Source organism: Helianthus annuus, chromosome 1 (genome assembly GCF_002127325.2).
Source record: "Helianthus annuus cultivar XRQ/B chromosome 1, HanXRQr2.0-SUNRISE, whole genome shotgun sequence".
Lineage (NCBI taxonomy): Eukaryota > Viridiplantae > Streptophyta > Magnoliopsida > Asterales > Asteraceae > Helianthus > Helianthus annuus.
In genome coordinates this window covers 124,060,694-124,080,291 of record NC_035433.2, presented here as the reverse complement: position 1 = coordinate 124,080,291, position 19,598 = coordinate 124,060,694, and the positions used below count along the sequence as shown (strand labels likewise).

The 19,598-nt window shown below is 35.1% G+C and overlaps 2 protein-coding genes across 3 annotated transcripts; one reads left to right on the top strand and one right to left on the bottom strand.

Moving 5' to 3' along the window:
• Positions 1–1,813: 1,813 nt before the first annotated feature.
• On the top strand, positions 1,814–4,277 carry LOC110876527. 2 transcript variants are annotated; one of them, XM_022124703.2, is made up of 3 exons: positions 1,814–2,253; positions 2,321–2,353; positions 3,639–4,277. In XM_022124703.2, exon 3 carries the CDS (start codon positions 3,678–3,680, stop codon positions 4,077–4,079), a length of 402 nt encoding a protein of 133 aa, XP_021980395.1. In that variant the 5' UTR covers positions 1,814–2,253; positions 2,321–2,353; positions 3,639–3,677; the 3' UTR covers positions 4,080–4,277. The 2 variants fall into 2 exon arrangements, with proteins under 2 accessions (XP_021980395.1, XP_021980390.1); XM_022124698.2 differs by lacking the exon at positions 2,321–2,353 and having other exon boundaries at positions 1,815–2,253.
• A 1,300-nt stretch (positions 4,278–5,577) lies between these two features.
• On the bottom strand, positions 5,578–19,521 carry LOC110876540 (linoleate 13S-lipoxygenase 2-1, chloroplastic). Its single transcript, XM_022124711.2, has 8 exons — positions 19,094–19,521; positions 13,515–13,783; positions 9,221–9,467; positions 8,826–9,146; positions 8,657–8,742; positions 7,960–8,070; positions 7,548–7,855; positions 5,578–6,806 (listed from the first exon to the last, which is right to left on the bottom strand). Exons 1-8 carry the CDS (start codon positions 19,488–19,490, stop codon positions 5,780–5,782), a joined length of 2,766 nt encoding a protein of 921 aa, XP_021980403.1. The 5' UTR covers positions 19,491–19,521; the 3' UTR covers positions 5,578–5,779.
• Between the last annotated feature and the right edge of the window lie 77 nt (positions 19,522–19,598).

Here is a 19,598-nt window from a genome sequence, read left to right as displayed (position 1 = left end):
ATCACAGAATAAAGTTGGTACAAGTATTTATACACAATCACACAAATAATTTGGTCAAAAACGTCGATCATTGCGACTTTTACTCTTTTTATATATGCATCTATTACAAAGTACAACTGGAAATCAAATATACTTGTAATTATGTCTTCATATCTTACACTACACAAATACGTAGCAGTGAAATGTTAGATCTTTTTTTATCAAACTACAAAATTACACATATATCTAGGTATTATTCTAAGTGTCATGTATCCAATCATGTATATCACGCTCAACATGTTTCCACATCAGCTTCTCTCCTATTTGACGAACTCTATCTCCTTCCTCTACTAATTCGTCACCCCATGAGCGAAGTTCTTCCAAATTTTCCTGGCTCATAGGTGGCATAGGTGCTGGTACTGGGTCAGGGTGTTGAGGGATAGGTTGTCCATAAGGGTATAGGTTTCTTATCACACTTTGCGTCCACCATTCGCTGCTCCAAAAGGGATCTAAAGGGTTAAGGTCAGTATACTGAGCTATGGGGTTTGGTGGGGGAATTCTGGGAATCTCATAAGGATCTACATCTGGGATTGGAAACGGGTCTTCCTGGTCAGGTTCTAACATTTGTTGGTCTGGGAATAAAGGTAACAGTGGCGGTTCAGCTATTTGGTTAGCATCTACTGCTGTAGTGGCTAACATATGGAAATTGGCAAACTGTCTATCTAGTTCCTCTTCCCACGGTGGTCTATTGCCTGTTTCCTGAGTTTGTGCCTTTGCTTCCTTATTAGCCCTGACTATTGCCCTCTGATGTTGTAACTTTTTCATTTTTTTTCTTCTCTCATGTGCTCTTCTACTAAACCAACCTCTTTTCTTAGTAGTAAACGGTTCCTCAGACTGTGCCTTAAATATAAATATCCCTTCCTAAGTATCGGCTGAGTAACCTGAGGGATCTGGCTGAGATGATGTTCCCTTATCTTTTGGTAAACTATCTAAGTGACGATAAGCGTCCGAAGTTCCTTTCTCACTCATACTGTAAACTAACAAATAGTCATATAACACAAAACAATATTTACATGTATTCACATAAGTTATTTCCTAACACAAAATTTAAAATTTAAGTGTCAACAGAACACGTCTTTGGCTTAAACCAGTGGCTGTAGCTCTGATACCACCTTCTGTCGCAACCCCCGACCCCTGCCCCGATAGCGGTCGGCCGCGGGAAACTCAGAGCTGGTGGTATCGGTGTTTATTAATTTGGCAGAGGAAATGAGACATCGGGACCATAGTTAGGAAATATTTTTATCAGAGTAAAACACCATACTTTTTATTAATTTGGTGAGTCACGTGCCACGTGGCACTGTGCAGTGTCGACCAAGTAAGGGCCGTCGCGCCCCACGACAGACCATGGGGGTCTCCGTCGCTGCCCGCGAGTGACACCTTAAACCTTTGACTGAGTGATCCGGTATTGTAGATAGGGGGTTGCCCATTTTGGAGGGTTGAAGGCTTTAACCTGCGGGTAAAAGAGTGTCTCGCCCCGAATACTTATCTTTTGCGGTCGGGCGAGGATGTCACACGTAAAATTTGATGGGACGTGTCACTGTCTTGTGTTTTTTATTGTTCACCACAGTTGAATTACTAATCGAAGCCTTTTATCCTTTTAACCTTTTAAACTATATTACACTTAAGTTAGTTCTTTAAGATTTCAGCTACTCACGTCACCACTCATCCTCAATAAAGCCTCGGTAAAACTTATGCGTCGTTAAAGCTGGTAATTATGAGATCCGTATAAGCATTTATAAATATTGTTGTGTTTCCCAACCTCTTAACTAAAAGTCAAAATCCACCCTTCAGACTTCAGAGTTCAGACCTCTTTTAAGATTGAGATTTCCTTACAAAGAGTGGACACACTACACCATAATACCCATTTCAACATTACACACCAAATTCTCATCTACATATATCAATACAATACAATCTCTCTCTCTCTGTATCATCTTCTTCCATATCTTATTATCTGCTTGCTGTATCTGCCCATTCCCTCTTGCCTTGGGACCACTTCATTTCAAAATCTTTCTCTCTCATCTGATCCTCATTCATTCTATCCCCAAATCACCATCTATCTTCATCAGGGTTTTGTGTTTATTTGTTGCTTAAAGTCTCACTCTTTTCTTTCAACTTTTGAAGAACCCTACATGTTCAAGACATTAAGATGCTTTCATAGATTGATTGTTGATTGATTGATACTCCTTACTGCATCTTCTTACATCTCACATGGTTAGTTTTTTTTTTTTTTTTTTTTTTTTTTTTTTTTTTTTTTTCTAATCTGATTTTGTTTTTGTAGTCATTTTTCAAGATTCTACATTTATTTTGTAATGTAAGTCAAGATCTTGTCTTTTTATCTAATTTAAACCCCCTTTCATACATCTTCACTTAGAAAACTCATGCATTTCTTTTTTTTTTTCTTAGGGTTTTATGTTATTTAGTTGATTCTGCATATACACTTGTGAAATGAATTTCTTTTTAAGTTTTTGAGTTTGTCAAGCTTTTTTTTAGTTTTTGACTGTTTTTTTTTTTTCTTCCTTGATCTTTAATTAACTCATGCATTTCTACTTTTTTGTAGGGCTTTATGCTATTCAGTTGATTCTGTTGATACACTTTTGAAATGATTTTGTTTCAAGATTAGTAGCAAACCCATGATTTGGATTTGAATCTTTCATGTTTGTTCTTGATAAAATTTGAATCTTTTTCATTTGATTTGGCTATATTGCTTCTGTGTTTCTTGGATCTTGATTTAAATACTTTGAGTTTGTCAAGCTTTATTCTTTTGACTGTTTTGCCCTTCCCTGATCTTTAAATCAGCTCATGCATTTTTATTTGTTACTTTTATTAAGGTATACACTTTTAAAATGATATTGTTTCAAGTTTGGTTACATACCCATAATTTGGATTTGGATCTTTATTGTTTGATCTTGATAAAAATTGAATCTTTTTCATCTGTTTTGGCAGAATAGCTTCTGTAGTTCTTTAATCTTGATTTTAATTTTAATACTTGAGTTTTTCAAACTTTATTTTTTGACGGTTTTGCCCTTCCCTGATCTTCAAATCAACTCATGCATTTATATTTGTGACTTTTTTTAGGGTTTACACTTTGGAAATGATTTTATTTCAAGTTTAGTTACATACCCATGATTTGGATTTGAATCTTTAGTGTTGGTTCTTGATAAAAATTGAATCTTTTATTTGATTTTTGGCAGAACAGCTTCATGTTTCTTGAATCTTGATTTGATACTAAGCTTTGTTTGTTGACTGTTTTGCCCTTCCCTGATCTTTAACCAACTCATGCACTTCTATTTTACTTTTTTTTTTAGAATTTACACATCTGAAATGATTTTGTTTCATGTTTAGTTACATACCCATGATTTGGATTTGAATCTTTAGTGTTTGTTCTTAATAAAAATTGAATCTTTGACGGTTTTGCCCTTTCCTGATCCTGATCCTGATCCTTAACCAACTCATGCATTTCTATTTGTTACTTTTTTTTAGGATTTACACTTCTGAAATGTTATTGTTTCAAGTTTGGTTACATACCCATGATTTGGTTTTAAATCTTTAGTGTTTGTTCTTAATAAAAATTGAATCTTTTCCATTTGATTTTGCAGAACAGCTTCTGTGTTTCTTGAATCTTGCTTTCTGCAAATATGGGTAGGGGTAGAGGAAAGGGGAAAAAGTTCACTTTGACTAACAATGACGATACCGGAAGTGGTGAAGAAGAAAGAATTCCGGCCCAAAAAAGAAGGGGCAGGCCTCAAAAACCGTTGGTGGATGAAATCGACGAAGATATTGAAAAACTAGAAGACGAAGAGAACGCTAAATCGAACGACGTTGTATCAGACAAAGATGGGAAGGTAACCGAGAACGGAAAGAAGAGAAAACGAAACAAGCAGTCGAAAGAAGAGGGCGATTTGGTCAAAGAGGAAAGTGCGGATGGAACTCAGCCAAACGCAAATGGGTCGACTCAGGTTAACGGTTTTCGACACATAGGAAGTAGGAGGAAGAGTAAGCCACGTCGTGCAGCTGAAGCTGGTGTCGAATGCAAATGAAATCCGTAAATCTCTAGTCTCGTTTTGGTAATCCGGTATCTATTTTGTTTGTTTTTTGTTAAGTAAGTAGTTTATGGTATGATTGTATGGTAATTCCAATTTGCATTCGGTATATGTTCCGTCTTGACTCTATAACTAAAATTTTTGCATCATATCGGTTGCATATATCTTAATCTAAATCTCCTTGTTCATTTTGTCCTATTTTCGGTTAATTAAGTTTTCGTATAATCTTTAGTATGATATGCATACCTTTTATACGAACTTGGCCGTGGGGATCTTTCGTCAATTGACTAAAATACCCTCGACCAAATGAGTTCCGTCTATCTTTTCTGAAGTTGATACAAGATTTCATTAATTTGTAGACTTTAAAGTTTAAACACTTTGTGATCAGATCTTACGGCATATAGTCATGGTGGGGTACTCGTGTTCTGTTTGTTTGATCATCTTTCGGTAGGGCCATAAGTATTATGAAACGTCGCTTGTGTTGTTTCCGAGGGTATAATCGTCATTTTATCATGTTATTCTTGCTGTGTAAGTCTTCACATGGCAAAACAACCCAAGGTTTCTTGATGTTTGGTGCCTTGATCCAAAACTGTTGCTGTTTGGTTCATTTGCAGGTCCCAAATTTGCTTTTTGAAAATCTGCTTGTGTTGTTTTGGAGGTTATAATAGTCATTTTATCATGTTAGGGTATCCGGGGCACCAAGCGGGGAGTGGTTCGGTGACCCTATCCACCGATCGGGAATACCGCCGCCATCCCTGCGGTGACCCGATTCGGGGAAGGGATTCGGGGGGAGTTCACCGAAGAGGGGGAGGGTTGTTGGTGGGGCCAGACTCATTTTCAACCAATCACTGATTTTCTTTTTTTTTTTTAAATAAAAAAATAAGTCACCTAAGAGGGGAGTGCCGCCATCAAATTGGGGTGTGAGGAGAGTTTAAGAGGGAAGTTGACGTGGCATAACCTGATTGGGTTTGCGTAAGAGAGGGGACTTCCCTCTTAGGGGAGTGCCCCGCTCACCCTTATAACCTTAGTATTGTTACTACTATGTCATTTTATTTTTTATTCAATATGATATTTTCTTTCATGCCAAAGGGGTGTTGATTTCTCAAAGTTGTCTCACAATTTTGAACGTTAGTTCTCTTTAAATTTTCAAATTTTAGTATATTAAACTATTAAAATTACTATTTCATTTTAATATAAGGACAACCCAAAAGAAAATGTCATAATTGAAATTTTGAACATATATGCCTCCATTTTCAAGACTAAAGTCAAATTACAGGTTGGAAAATTTTAAAAAGTTATAATTATTATTTTAAAAGGTTGAAACAGAAATGTTGCTTTCTATTATATATATGTAATATATAATTTCCATAACTATTATTTGAATAGCTTTCATTTGAATCAACCAGGTGGTTGGATAGGAATTCAAATTTTTACAAAAAATAATTTATAAAATCTCATTAATGATTTATTATAATCTAGGCTTTATATATTAATGAAATCTTAAACAAGTTACTTTTTTATTTTTAAATTTATTTATTTGACATCATCCGGTTTTTCAAACCAGTAAGACGACCAGTTCGATGACCTGTCCGGTTATTAAAACATTGATACCTACATCATGATTCAACATTTGAAAACACAAGATCATCATCCATCAATCCATGCTCCATTATTGATCACCAAACAATGCACCCCCTTTAAATGGAAATACTATTAGGAACCCCCATGCCAGTCACACCAGGTTCCGAAAAAGGCTTTAGAAGGTTGTACGGTACAACCCCGACTCCATTTCTATTCCTCCTGCTCTCATCAGCATTTCTAGCATCAATAACCCCTTCCAACTCCTTCAACCTCCCAGCAAACACTTCATAAGCAGCTTTTATTTTTGGGTTCGCTTCGAAAACCAGTTCGATCTTCGCGCCGATATACTCCTCATCCGGAGAATGATTCGATAACACGTCCAAAACCGCCATAACTTGCGACGCTTGAATCTGCGAAGGGAATGCGGATAGAAGTTCATCTTCGGGCCTACGTTTAAACGCTTCCCATTCGTCTTCAGTCGGGTCTTCGCACGGCATTTTGACCCGGGCTATGGTGGTTCGGTTAGGAATGTAACCCGCGTAGTCATACTGCCCGAAGTTGACGGCTGCATGGTGGCCCGATGTCACCCATATGATCGTCGAGAGAATCCCGATAAGGTCTTTTGGTGTTTTGAGAACGGGCCACCATGGTTCGTCTTTCTTGTCTGCATGGCCCACTGTTCGAATCTCGGTCCACCATGCTTGAAGCTCGTCGTCTGTTTCCACAAGATTCTCTTCCGGGTAGTAATGGTTCACGTAGTCGGTAACCCAATCTTTAATAATGTCCCAAAGGACTAAACCGTCGTTTGCATACGGGTAATCTTCTATAGATAGCTTTAAACCATGCGGCGAGTCTGGATCTTCGACTGCCATACCTCTAGCGATCAGGTCGGCTGGCAATGCTTCGTGGTCGAACCGCCATAGTTGGCCGTATGCAACTGAACTCAATTCAGTGCTATACTTTCCAGGCGTAAAGCATGATTCGATGATCCCATTGGAGTTTATGAGGGCTTCTCGAGCTAAAGCATTGATCTCCATCGTGTACCGGAAGTGAGGGTGTAGGAGATTATGTATCGGGTGCATTTTACTAAGTTGGCGGTTTGTTGCGATTATATACGGCTCGGTGCAGCAGTGTGTTCTCATCCTGAAAAAAATATATAATCTCAAGTTATGCCATATGATGAAGAAAGATTAAATTTGGGTCCGCGTCTCAATCGTGCGGGGTGAGCGGGTTGAAAAAATTGGAGTTGGTTGAGTGATGGGTCAAATAGGTGAGCCCGATCAAGACGTCAACCCTAACCCGGACATAGCTAAAATCGTTTCGTGTTTCGTGTCGACTCGTTAATTGTATATTGGTGAATACGACTCTTCTTGTTTACTAAAAAGTCACATGTATCAGACATGATTAGACCTGTTTGGCAATAGGTCACCTATATAAGACGCGGTTAGACTTGTTTACTGAAAAGTAAACTACGTGATTTTTTACTTTTTTTAAAATAAATAAAATTAGTAGGCTAGGAAGTAGGATCCATCATTTCTTCTTCTTGGTACATAAAACATACAAGTGTGTTATAGACATGAGATATTCATGTTTAATACTTGTGTTATTTGCGTCACAAGAGACCTATTAAACACGATAAGACACGATTTGCCAGCCCACTCCACTGTTACCTGCTGATTTTGTAACAGTTTTAACAACGAATCACTCCAACTCAAGTGAACAAAGATGAGTAATATTGGGTTAGTAAGTTGTGTTCGGGTTGACCCGTTTAATATACAGGTTATGTTACTCAACCCAGAACCTGATTGTTTCCGTGTCGTGTTCATGTCATATTTCGGGTTGTGTTAGCAACTACCAATAAACTAAAGGGTGGGTCGTCCTTACCAGTGACTATAGAGCTGATGAAAACCGCTATCATGAGCAAGAACATGGACCTTGGCGAGCTTCCATAGCCACATACCGGTAGCATCCCAACAAGGGGTGAACGCTCGCTTCCATTGCGGTTTGCCATTGCCAGGTGGACGAACCAACTCGATGGCTAATGGCCTCAATGTTCCGGTCGGAGTAAGGTACATCAAAGTTCTTGATCCATATAAAGTTGTTCTAAGATTTTTCAGTTCTCTAACTTTGTGCACATAAGGAAGGAAGATATCATGATAATCTAGCATGAAAAGCTTCTTGTTCTCTATTGCCTGCATATGATCAATATGCAACTCCAATCATTTTTGGAAAGTTTTTATAAAAAATAGGATGTTGTGCGCATTAAAAATCGAAAGTTTTAAATAACGAATCATACCTCCTCAAGCGTGCAAAAGCCTCTTATCGCTCTCTCAACGATCTCTTTGGTTATTGCCGATTCAGGAGGACCATACACCTCCGGGTCAAGTTTACTTGTAAGTGGCCATTCCTGCAAACATTCAAATTATTACCATTTACTGACTAGTGTTTCATTTCTTGATTATCAAATATTCAGGATAACAGCCGAGCTTAAACAAGGGCTCGAGCCAAAATAAAAAAAACTCGAGATTGGCTCACTAAAAACTCGAATCAGCCGAGCTTAAACAAGGGCTCGAGCCAAAAAAAAAAAAAAAAAAAGTTGGCTCGAGCCTAAAATAAGCTTGTTTAATAAACGAGCCCAAACCCGAGTTTCGCTTATCGAGCTTAAGGTGGCTCGCGAGCCTAAAAAAGCATATTGTTCTTATACTTTTAATTTAATATATTAAATATACATTTATATAATAATTATCATTATTTATAAACTTATGATAACAATAACTAAATAATATATATTACTTTATATATAAAGTTATAACTGTATATAAAAAAAAATACTTATAAACGTATATAAGGTGATTAGTAAATAATAAACGAGCCGCCCTGAGCTAGCGCTTTATAAATAGAGTTCAAAACAAGCTGAGTTCGAGCCTAAGAAATACCCAATTTGACCCGTAACAGACTCAAATTGACCTGTTGTATAATTCTGAAAAGCATACCTTGACCAAGGTTATACTCAAAGGGTTAAGACCAGCAAGAGTTTGTCTACAAAATTCTTCATCCCTAATCCAACCAAACTTATCTCCTGCATATCAACAAAGGCAAAATCTTTAAACTGACCAAAAAAAGTCAAACTAGTGAGTGTTCAAATTTCAAAAGCAACATTACTGTCAATCATTTCAGGAGTCTCAAACAGCAAGATGTTATTCTGGGCATCTTCTATAGACTTCAAAAGTCTAGGCAAAATGTTCTTAAGAAACCCATCACTTTCAATAGGTGGCAGATTAACACCCTCATTGAACAAAGAATCAATGGCTGTGAAGTATGGAAACCCGAGGTTCTTGTCGATCAACGTCGTCTCCAACGACGGTATCACAGCCTTCAACACTGAGTATACAGTCTTGATATTGAAAGTCATGTTCTTCACTTCAGAAAAAGCTTCATCTCTTGGCACATAAACTTCACTGCTTCTAGATTCTGATAATGGATCTGCATTTGAAATTCATTTAAGAATAATGTGGTTTCATACATGTTGTAGAGATTAGATGGAGAGTGATTGATACCTGTTTTAGTGGGAGGTCGCCCGGTTTTGCAACGCCTCGGGTGAGGGAAGTCTTTGTTGCCGAGGACTGGGCGAGCCAAGTCGGGGTCCTTGTCTGGATCGCCGAGATCGTTGTATACGTCGTAGTCGTAAATTCTATCTTTTTTCTCGCGAGGTTTGTTGGCGACTCCTTCGCCTCGAAGAATCGCTAGTTCGGTCTCTCGGAGTGACTTGAGGCCGCTCGGCGTGTTGGATGGTAGGCAAGATACCTGATGTTTATGCATGGGTTTGGATTTAGTACAAACGGATTAAGGTAAGTTTCAGATTGAATGGACGCATGAATACAACTCGTTTAACACTTCTAATTAAACATGTCCATTTCGTCTTGTGATGTGCAAAAGATATTGAATTAATTTAGTCACTAAAGAAAAATTTAGTATTCTAAACGTCTCTAGAGTCTCATTTAGAAAAATGGTGTCAATCAGTCTTGTTAAATTTTTAAGATATTTCAAGGTGAAATAATACAAATAACTAGATTAATTATTATCACTCTAGTTACAGTGTAATAATAATTATTCTAGCATAAAACGCTAAAATAGTAATATAATTATTCTAGTTCAAATGAAAATTACTCTACTTATTCGTACGTTTATTACTATAAAATTTGATCCTAACATTTCAACTAGTTTAGAAAAAATATTCATTCATGTACCTTGGTTCAATTCTTTCAACATCGTTAACATTAGCAACTTACAATTTTTTTTACAGTTGGATATAATTTTATTACAAACCCAGTTTGGACTAAAAATAGTGTTGAATAAAAGTTATATAGAAGTCTAACAAATGAATAAAAACTATATGTTCAGATTGTAATTAAATATCACAAATTGTTAAAACAAAAACTAAATTATATTTTATACATATTAATAAAAACTATATGGTATATTGCAAGTTAGTGAGCTCCATGAGAAAAAATCGGGATGATTAAACTTGGTTACTCATGTGGGATTCATAAACTAATACTCAAAAACTAAGGGTGTGGTACTGGGGCGTTGCTTAATTAGCTGGGCGTGGCCAGCCATGTGGAATTTTTTAAAAAACTACAAAGAAAATTAAAAAAAAATCTACATTGAACTAGTCAATCACAGCCCGCCATGTCACCCAACCCCTCTGCCCCAAGCCAGACAGAATCAGATCTCCACACCAAGCGGGCAACGCTGACCAAAACGCCAACCCGGGGTGGAGCACCCGGCGTTAAAGGGCCAAAACACCCAAAACCCAATCCCACACCCACCAGTCTTAGTTCTATAATGGATATATATTTTAACATCTCAATTCATTGGTTATACACTTATACCTCATTAACTATTATAAGATTTTTGACATATCACTAATTTTTTAGCTTGTCAATTATTGTGGAAGATGGCCATGGGTCATAGCGGGCCTGGGAAGAGGCAGAACTGGAGGAGACACTAAGGCAAGAGAAGGGTGTTGGGCCCTTGGCTAGTGAAGATTGAAGAAAGTAAAGAGAGTGTGGTGGCTTGGATGTCAAGCATTGGCCAAGGCACCTCACCGATTTTCGCTCGTAGTGTTAATTTTACCAAAAGTTTTGTTTTTTTTTGTTTTTGTTTTTTTTTTTTTTGTAGTGTATAATATTGAATTTTCAAGAGTCCGGCCCCTACTAAGTTTTCATTCAAGCTCCACCACTAATGTGTAGAACGCGGTGGTGGGTTCAAGTTATATGATGATTGAGTAGCGGTTATGATGATGAAGGTCGGCGATTGTATTGTCATGGTGGCTGGTGATAGGCTAATAGGCAATAGTGATGAAGAGTCATGAACTCATGATCTCAAATATGATTCTTTAGGTGAGGATGTGTGTTTTATATGTGGGTGTGAGTTTAAATAACGATTGTTTAAAATTTAAATAATGGCGCAGTCGTTCAAAAAGCATACAATAAGAAGATAAATGTCGTGATTAATGAGAAAAACAACATAAAAGTGATCACACTCTTCTATTATATACAAATTAAGGGTCAAAAAAGCTTTTTATTTTGTTCTCAATTATTTAAAGTTTCTTGTTTGAACCTCAGTCTGTCTGTATATATAGTTTAATTAGAAAATTACAAATGTATAATTATTAATAAAAATATATAAATAAATGGCAGTTTAAATATGTTATTTTAATGAGTAACTAATAAAAGGAAGAACCAAAGGGCCTATGCCTTACGGTACCGGTAACAAAGTGTAGAAATAATACTTTATTTTTTTTTTTTAAGTAGTGAGGGTTCAATCCCTTTGGTGTCAAGAAAAATGTGTAGTATAATAGTAAAATTAGAGCTTGTGCAGGTTCCCGTTCTAAAGTTAGCTAACAAAATTCATGAATAACTTATATAATAATTGTGATATATGTTAAAAATCACATTATCATGTATGTTAATGTTATCAATCATCATGGCCGGTTTTAAGGCCCCACTGAGAAGCCTATAACTCGTGTTCATTGAGAAAGATAATCCAAGGCCCATTTTTTATTAGACTCCAATATTCCCACACTCTTTTCTTTACCACCCAAGTGGGCCTAATCAATCACTTTATCTGTTTATTATAATTTTTTAATCATCAACAAAAGCTGGATTATTCAAGTAAACTTGTTGACAAAACGTTATTCACGCATGTGATTCAGTGAATGCAACTGGCGTTGGTGACCCAACCCCAGAGAAAACCCACCATCTAAAGGTCCACTATAATAATACCTCTGGTTAACCAGAGGCATTTTTGCTTCAAACGAGACTCAAACCTATAACCTCTACTTTAAAAGGTCATAGAGCTAACACTGTCAACGCACCAGAACGTTATCGGCATCACTTTATCATATCTAATTGACTATTTCTTACCACACCTTTACATTTTTTTTTGTCATCGGCTTATCATATGATACGTATTCATATATTCATATAATTCAATTATTCATGACACGTATACTTCATAATTTGATTATTTTCATTATCCACTTCTTTCGGTATTTAATATTGTTAAAATTTATAATGTTGTTTTGTTTTGTTGAATCTTGATAAATTTTATAGCTTTTGTTGGTTGGGTGTAATATCTATTTACCTTTGTTGACCATGTCATAATATAATTATTTTTTTTTAATATTTTCATCAAATCTAAAATACCAGATCAAGCAAAACGTTAACATTGTAAAAGAGAAAACTAGGATTTTATATACCCAACCCGGCCAATAAACCCTTCCAACTGATATATATAGGTTGGATGATTCTTGGACACGTTTCCAAATTGAGGGTTTCCAAATCCTTTAATTTTTAGTTTACTCTATGGCTTAGGAATGGAGCAAAGGTACGAGATTAAACGTGGGACCTTTGGTGTAACTTTGGTGTGTCGTGTATGAGACTATAAGACATTGGTGTTGTAATGTTCTTACGATGCTAACAATATGTTGGTACCGTGTTTTAATAAAAGTTCTTTGTTGGCCGTTAAAAAAAACGCTCTTGAATTTTTATTTATTTTTTTTCAAATTATAACCTACTAAACATGATAACCAATTTAGGAAATGGTGAATGAAAGTTAATCAACTACTAAGGCTTTCAGTAGTGGGGCGGCATAATTGGGCGGTATGCCCTCATAGCGCCGGTATAGCGCCGGCACACCGCCCCCCGGGGCGCCATCAATCGATTTTTTGGGGGTGGCGTGATAATTTTCGCGGCGCCATGCATTTGGTTTGTGTTCTCTCCACTCTCACAGAGATATATACATACATATATATATATGTATAATTTAAGGGTTTATTAAATAATTGGGTAATGATGAGGTAGGGGCGTTATGACTACGGGCTTAAATGCATAAGGCCCCATAACGCCTACACGCTGACGTGGAGTGCCACATGTCGCATAACGCCCCTTTGAGGGCTTTATGACTACACATGGCCTAATCAAGAACTCCAATGATTAAAGATTTATAGGTAACCTTTTAGTCAATAATTACTAAATTTAATACTATATTTGATACTAAAACATGCTAATATATGTGTCTTCATTTATTTTATTTTTTTACTATTTAAATACAACTTTTAACCCATTTTAACTTATCCATTCATGTCTCCTCTGTAAAAATCTTACATCCGTCACTGTATATAATGTAACTAAAAAGGAGGTTTCAAGTTATATGCATACTAACGGATTTGTCTACCCATCAGCTTTCCTACCCTATCTTGCATTGATTTGTCATTGTTATTCATAACAAACTTGTTAATTTTATATTTTGTGTTGTTACTTTCATTCTATGTTTTTTGTAGGTTACCTTGTCAACGAAGAAAACACGTTTCTCAGGGTTGTCGAACTTGGAATGAACCCAAGAGTTACAAGAGATAGTAATGGGGCCAATGGCGGAGCCTTCTATTACAACGGATTCCACGAATGCCTCTTTGTGGTGTTCATTTTCTATCTTAATAGCCCCGATTGAACCAAAATCCTCTGGTACTTCAAACTCTGCTAGATATGTTATTTCATTTTCGTATTGACCAGTTCGGTGTGCATAATCCTTTATTGAATCCTTCATCAATCCCGTCTCTTCAAAATTCAAAATGAAAAAATATATAAATTAGTTAAACTAACGTCTTTGTAAATGAAAAAAATATATAAATTAGTTAAACTAACGTCTTTGTTATAATTTCATAACAACGAAAATGTCGAGACTGATACATAACAATGAAAAAATATATGAATTAGTTAAAAATGTCTTTGTTATATTTCAGTTATCTGTCAAGTTTATCATGATCTCCATATAACTAGACTGATACATCTTAAGGTTATTGACATGAAATGATGCAATTTTTAATACTTAAACAGATATAAACATGTATATATTCTTATATTTTTCTTTATAATCATTGACATCTTTTGCGCAGATTATAAAAGAATATATACTAATTATATTTAACTATACAAGATACTTTGTATTATAACAAATAATAATTTAAGAGATTATAAGAAACTTTTTTGTATCATTCCGAGTTACAAAATTTACAACAAACCGTTAGCAATATAAAAATTTATATATCATCAATTTGCACATAACTAGGTTATGTTGTCTTGTCTTGTACCTCATAGTTTATTGTTTTCTTGTGTATGTTTTGTTTGTACCTTTGGCTTTGCAAATTGTTATGTTTTTGGGTATTTAACGCTTTTTTGGTTGGGGTTTTGCTTCATCGGTTGCCTCTTCGTTGTTTTGAGGTAGATTTTTGTTGTTCTTGTGCTGGTTTTGATTGTTTGTGGTTTTGCCATCCTTAAAGACGACTGCTTACGTGCCAATGGTTATGTTTCGACTTTTATGTTGTGGTTTTGTGTTTCTACGAAGGATTTGTTGTTGCATGTCTTTTTTTATGTTAATCAGGGTCTCATTATCGCACATATGATATTGTTGTTTATCTGGGATTTTGGTTTACATTTCTTTTGGATGTTTGAACGAGACCTTTTGAGGTTTTTTGTTTGCGGTTTTGTCTGGTTTCACTTTTCCGGTTTGTTTGGCTGTTGGTTTTAAAGGTCTGTGAAGGTATAACGATAATGTTCACCAAATATCGTTTGTGGTTGTACATCTTTTGTTAGTTTTTGTGATGGTTGTTTGTTGGGTCGATGAAGATGACTTATGGCTCATGGGGACCATTATAATGTTGCTTTTGACTCAGCTTGGTAACTTAATTGCAGTCTTCTATTGCTAATGAGCTTTGTTTCATGGCTGTTTTGATGTGGATTATGACTATTTGGGTTAACGATGTTATTTGCATATTGTATCTTGGTCATATTTTGTTGTTGTTGGCTAATGTACAACTCAGTTAGTCTACTGATTCAAAACAGTCTTCTTTATCGTTGCAATGGTGAATTGGTGACCGTTTGGCTAGATGAAACTAACCTATTGGTCGTCTGAGAGCCGTAGTTGTGATGCTGGTTAGGATTTGGCTTTATACTATATGTTGCCGTTATCCTACGCCTTTGAGCTTTGTTGTTTAAATATTTTGTAGAGAGTTATGGTTGTTTGTGCATATAACTTTAAACTGTTGTGTTGTGTATGTGTGGTAGCTATGTCGATTCTCAACAGATTGGCCTTTTGGAACAGTTTGATATATCTATATTTGTTTATTTATATATACAGTGGAGAGTTCAAATAAGAAGAAATTTTTTGTAAGAATAAAAAAGTAGAAATTTCAACCAATAACAATGCTTTAATTTACTTCATTTAATTTTTGCATTTAATATTAGTGTAAGAGTATATTGGTAAACTTAGATGGATCATTAATTGGTAGTCTTCCTTTTTAATAGCTAACTACATTAAATTTGTAACTTATTTTCAAAAAACATATTTTAAAAAAAAGAAAAATTATATAATTTAAAGTGTAGCATAAATTACGAGGTGTGTAGGATGAATTACGAGCTGTGTAGGATAAATTTCAATATGTGTAGGATAAATTTCAAAACGTGTAGGATAAATTTTGATGTGTGTAAGCAAAAATTTAAGTGTGGAGGATGATAGTCTTTATGACTAATTAATTAGTCAAAGATAACAATAATAGAGTTGAGAGAAAAACTATTTAATGTTTTACCTTTGTACCCTTTGTTCTTTTTCTTCTTAATTTAATTTTCTTCTCAAATGAACATTCCCCTATTATCTATTTGTAACATACTTATACTGTTGTTGGTTATACCTCACGCAGTGTTTGCTATTTATTTTCTATGAGCAACAGTAAAAAATAATTTTAAATTTATATATATATATATATATTTAAAATTAGAAGCTAATGAATAGTAATTTTAATACTATAATAATATATAGTTTTTTTGATACTTTTATTATTTTAATATTATAATAATAGTTATTTTCTTTACTTTTTAACTTTAATTATTTTTTTTTAATATCAAGGGTTGGGATAAGTTTGGTGTCAACCGGTATCGAGCCAGTACTGGTATCGAAAATACCGTTACGGTCCTGTTAGGTATCGGTACATGAAGGTAAAAACCGACACTAATACAGAAAACACCAAAAGTTGGTGCCGAATTAATATTGGAAATCTTTTGGTTCGGGAAATTCGGTGCTGATACCCGGTACCATTTGTTCATCCCTGATCACGGGTACCATACGAACAACAACGGTATCATACAACTTTTTTTTTTGTTGATTTTCTTCAACTTTTAATTTTATCTTTTTTAGTTTCAGGGGTAGGGATGAGCTCGGTGCCAACCGATACAGAATCGGCACTGATACCGAAAATACCGGTTACGGTACCGGTATATGAAGGTAAGAAACGGTAGTGAACCGGTACCAGGAACGCCAAAAGTCGGTACCGAATTGGTACTTAAGATCTTTCGGTTCGGCAAATTTGGTATCGGTACCCAGAACCATTTGCTCATCTCTGACCATGGATTTCATACGAACAACATCGTTACCATACAACTTTTTTGGTTGATTTTCTTTCGGTTATCTTTTAGTGTTTTCTTTTCTATATTTTCCTTTTTATTTTTGTCAGCAATTTCGTTCGCAACGTGCTCGTAGTGATTTCAAAACACATGTAAACACAAACTAAATAACAAAAGAAATTCGCCGCAACGCGGCGAACGTTTTTAAACCGAGTTAGCTTAAAAAAAGAACTAACTTCTTTAGTCATTTGGAACAAGGTTGTAAAAAAAAGGGGCAACTATAGAGATTGAAACCAACAAAAAAAAAATAAAAATAATAAAAAAATAACTAAAAACATAAAAAAAAAACTTCAAAATAAATTCTAGAATTTGAAAAAACTAGAGGGATCGTATTTGTATTTTACTCTAAAATGAATAATCATGTACACCCATTTGTATTGTCAATAAGGCTCGATGGTGAAGAATCACGCCCCTAGTCACATCACCTTATTAACCCTCAAACACTATCCCAGCGTAGTTAAAGGGGGCGCTAAATATGGGCTCGTCATGCCTTTCACGAGCATTAATAATTGTTTTGGTGGAAGCCACCAAAAAGCAATCAGTCACGTTTCCTTTTAGTTTTTTTTATTCTTTTTTTTTTCTCTTTTTAATTTCTAATTAAACTGCCTGGACTAGTTAAAAAGTGGATTTGCTAAAACTCATTACCTAGATGGCGGGATGTTATGTTAACCCACACCGGTCTAAATGAAACACACAAAACCTAATCCATCTAGAAGTCAATTAAAAAAATTGATAAGTTGTCTTGCATTGCATGAGACAAAGTTTCGTCAGCTTTTAAAGACGGGGACATGTGACCAAATATTGTCGAACAGCTGTCACTATAATTGTTACTTTAAGTTTAATAATTAATATGATATGGCTTTCATTTTCCATATCATGTGGAAAACACCGATTTAGTTTGATTACGAAAGAATTTTGCTAGCATATTTATTTTAATATAATACTACCGTTTAGTGTTTTTGAAGTTCGATAACGTTGTTTTGTTTCCATGAAACTGTATGACACCGCTAAATAATGAATATAATTAAAATAGTATAACGAACAATGACACCACTAAATAATGAATATAATTGTATGATACTATAACGAATAATGACACCAATAAAAAATGAATATAATTAAATAGTTTCCTACTTGGTTCGAAGTTGACTTTCTAGGGTAAGTATTCAATTTTATTTTCTGGACCAAAACATTAACATTTTAATCATAAATTAACCCAAAGAAAGTGTTATCAGATTGTCAAAAAAAGCTCTTGTCACGGAGTTTGTTTGAAACTCGTTCGGATTTAGCTCGTAAAAAGCTCGCTCGATATGGCTCGGTTAGAAAGTGAGCCTAGCACGGCTAGGTTCATGACGAGCTGGAGTGGCTCGATTTGGCTCGATCATTAGCTCGGCTTAGTTTGCTCGATTATTTTACCTATAATATATTATATTCTTATATATATACATACAATATATAAAATAACTATTTATTATGTGCGGGCATTTAAGTGTGTTGTTGGATATATATGACATATTTAAGGGTTGATTATGATTCTATTAAACGTATGTTGTATTTTTTTGAAATTTAAAACTTATTTTGTATTTGGTTGAAATTGATTTTGGTTTGTTGAACTTATTTTAGATATGTTATTTTAAAGTAATGGATGATATTTTAAATTCTATATAACTCGCACCATTAGTAAATCATAACCTTACAATCTTCACAATATTTGTTTTGATTGAATGTTTTTTCTACTATTTCTGGATTTAGTTTATTCTTGTTACTTGTTTATTTTTCCTGATAACTATTCTTCTACCCGATGTAGAATTTTTATGAAAGTCCTATGTCTTATCGGACTCAAAAGCTCTCACTTTTTGCTCCCTTTCTAAAAAGTTCCGTATACGCCGTTGTCTCTTGTCTATGTCTATGTATATGTATATTGTATATACTTATATAAAAGTAGGTATATGTATGTAGGATTATGGTAAAATAAAAACTTATACGAGTTTTGAGAACTTAAAGAAATAAACTTTACGAAATGTTTTTCAAAATTTAATTTACCAAATATCTTAAAAAAATCAACTTTAAGAAAACCTAGTTTTTTTTATTTACAGCAACCGTAAATATCGTAAACTTATTTCATGCTGATGTCATCAGCTTTTTACAACAGATGTAAGGGTCCTTAAAACTACTTCGAATTTTTTTATACGGCAATCTTTGTAACATTTTAATCTAGGAGTGTGAAAATATGGGGCAAAACTCGCACGGAAAGTCTAAATTCTCTAAGTTCTCACAACTCATAAAGGTTTTCCATAGATCGAATATGTATATGTATATCCACTTTAGTGTTTAGGTTTTTTCTTCTTGAATGTACTTTGATTTTTCATCCAGAAAAATATAAAACAAGAACCGCTATATATGAACACTTACTAGGGTCAATCTCAGCGGAAACAAGCTCCAAAAGGAGCGACTTTCCAAGCATATCGGTGAAGTCATCAAGTGCTTGCGTAAAAATGTTTGATAGGGCACCACCCACCGTCATCTGGACTGTAATCACAGCTTTCAGGTTTATGCTTTTGATGTTACTGGCCGTACTGGGTTCGCTAGCCACCGCTTTGATTTGGCTTGCAAATAGCATTCGGATGTTCGGGTGTGAACGAAAAGGATTGTGACGCTTGACCGGAAAAGCCAGCGTGTTGTGAGATAGAAAGGAAGTAGGGTTTGCACCACCGTCATCTCCGGCGATAAACGACTTCTTTCCCTGCGTAAGCAACAACGGAGAAGTGGTTTTGTGACGGTGTAGGTGGTTGAGTTGAGGTTTCAACATGGTTGTGTGGTAAGTGATTTACAGAATCAACCATGCATATGGTTTGCTTATATAGAAGATGAAATAGGGTTTGAAATTAAAAAAAAAAAGAGAGATATAAGTTACATA

Bases quoted from the DNA above. Each gene is read 5' to 3' on its own strand.
- LOC110876540 (XM_022124711.2), bottom strand. From the start codon at position 19,490: ATGTTGAAACCTCAACTCAACCACCTACACCGTCACAAAACCACTTCT. The intron at 8,071-8,656 runs GTATGCTTTTCA...GAATGTTTGCAG, and splicing joins TGAGTATAACCTTGGTCAAG to GAATGGCCACTTACAAGTAA. The intron at 6,807-7,547 runs GTAAGGACGACC...TATTTTTTTCAG, and splicing joins CATCAGCTCTATAGTCACTG to GATGAGAACACACTGCTGCA.
- LOC110876527 (XM_022124703.2), top strand. From the start codon at position 3,678: ATGGGTAGGGGTAGAGGAAAGGGGAAAAAGTTCACTTTGACTAACAAT.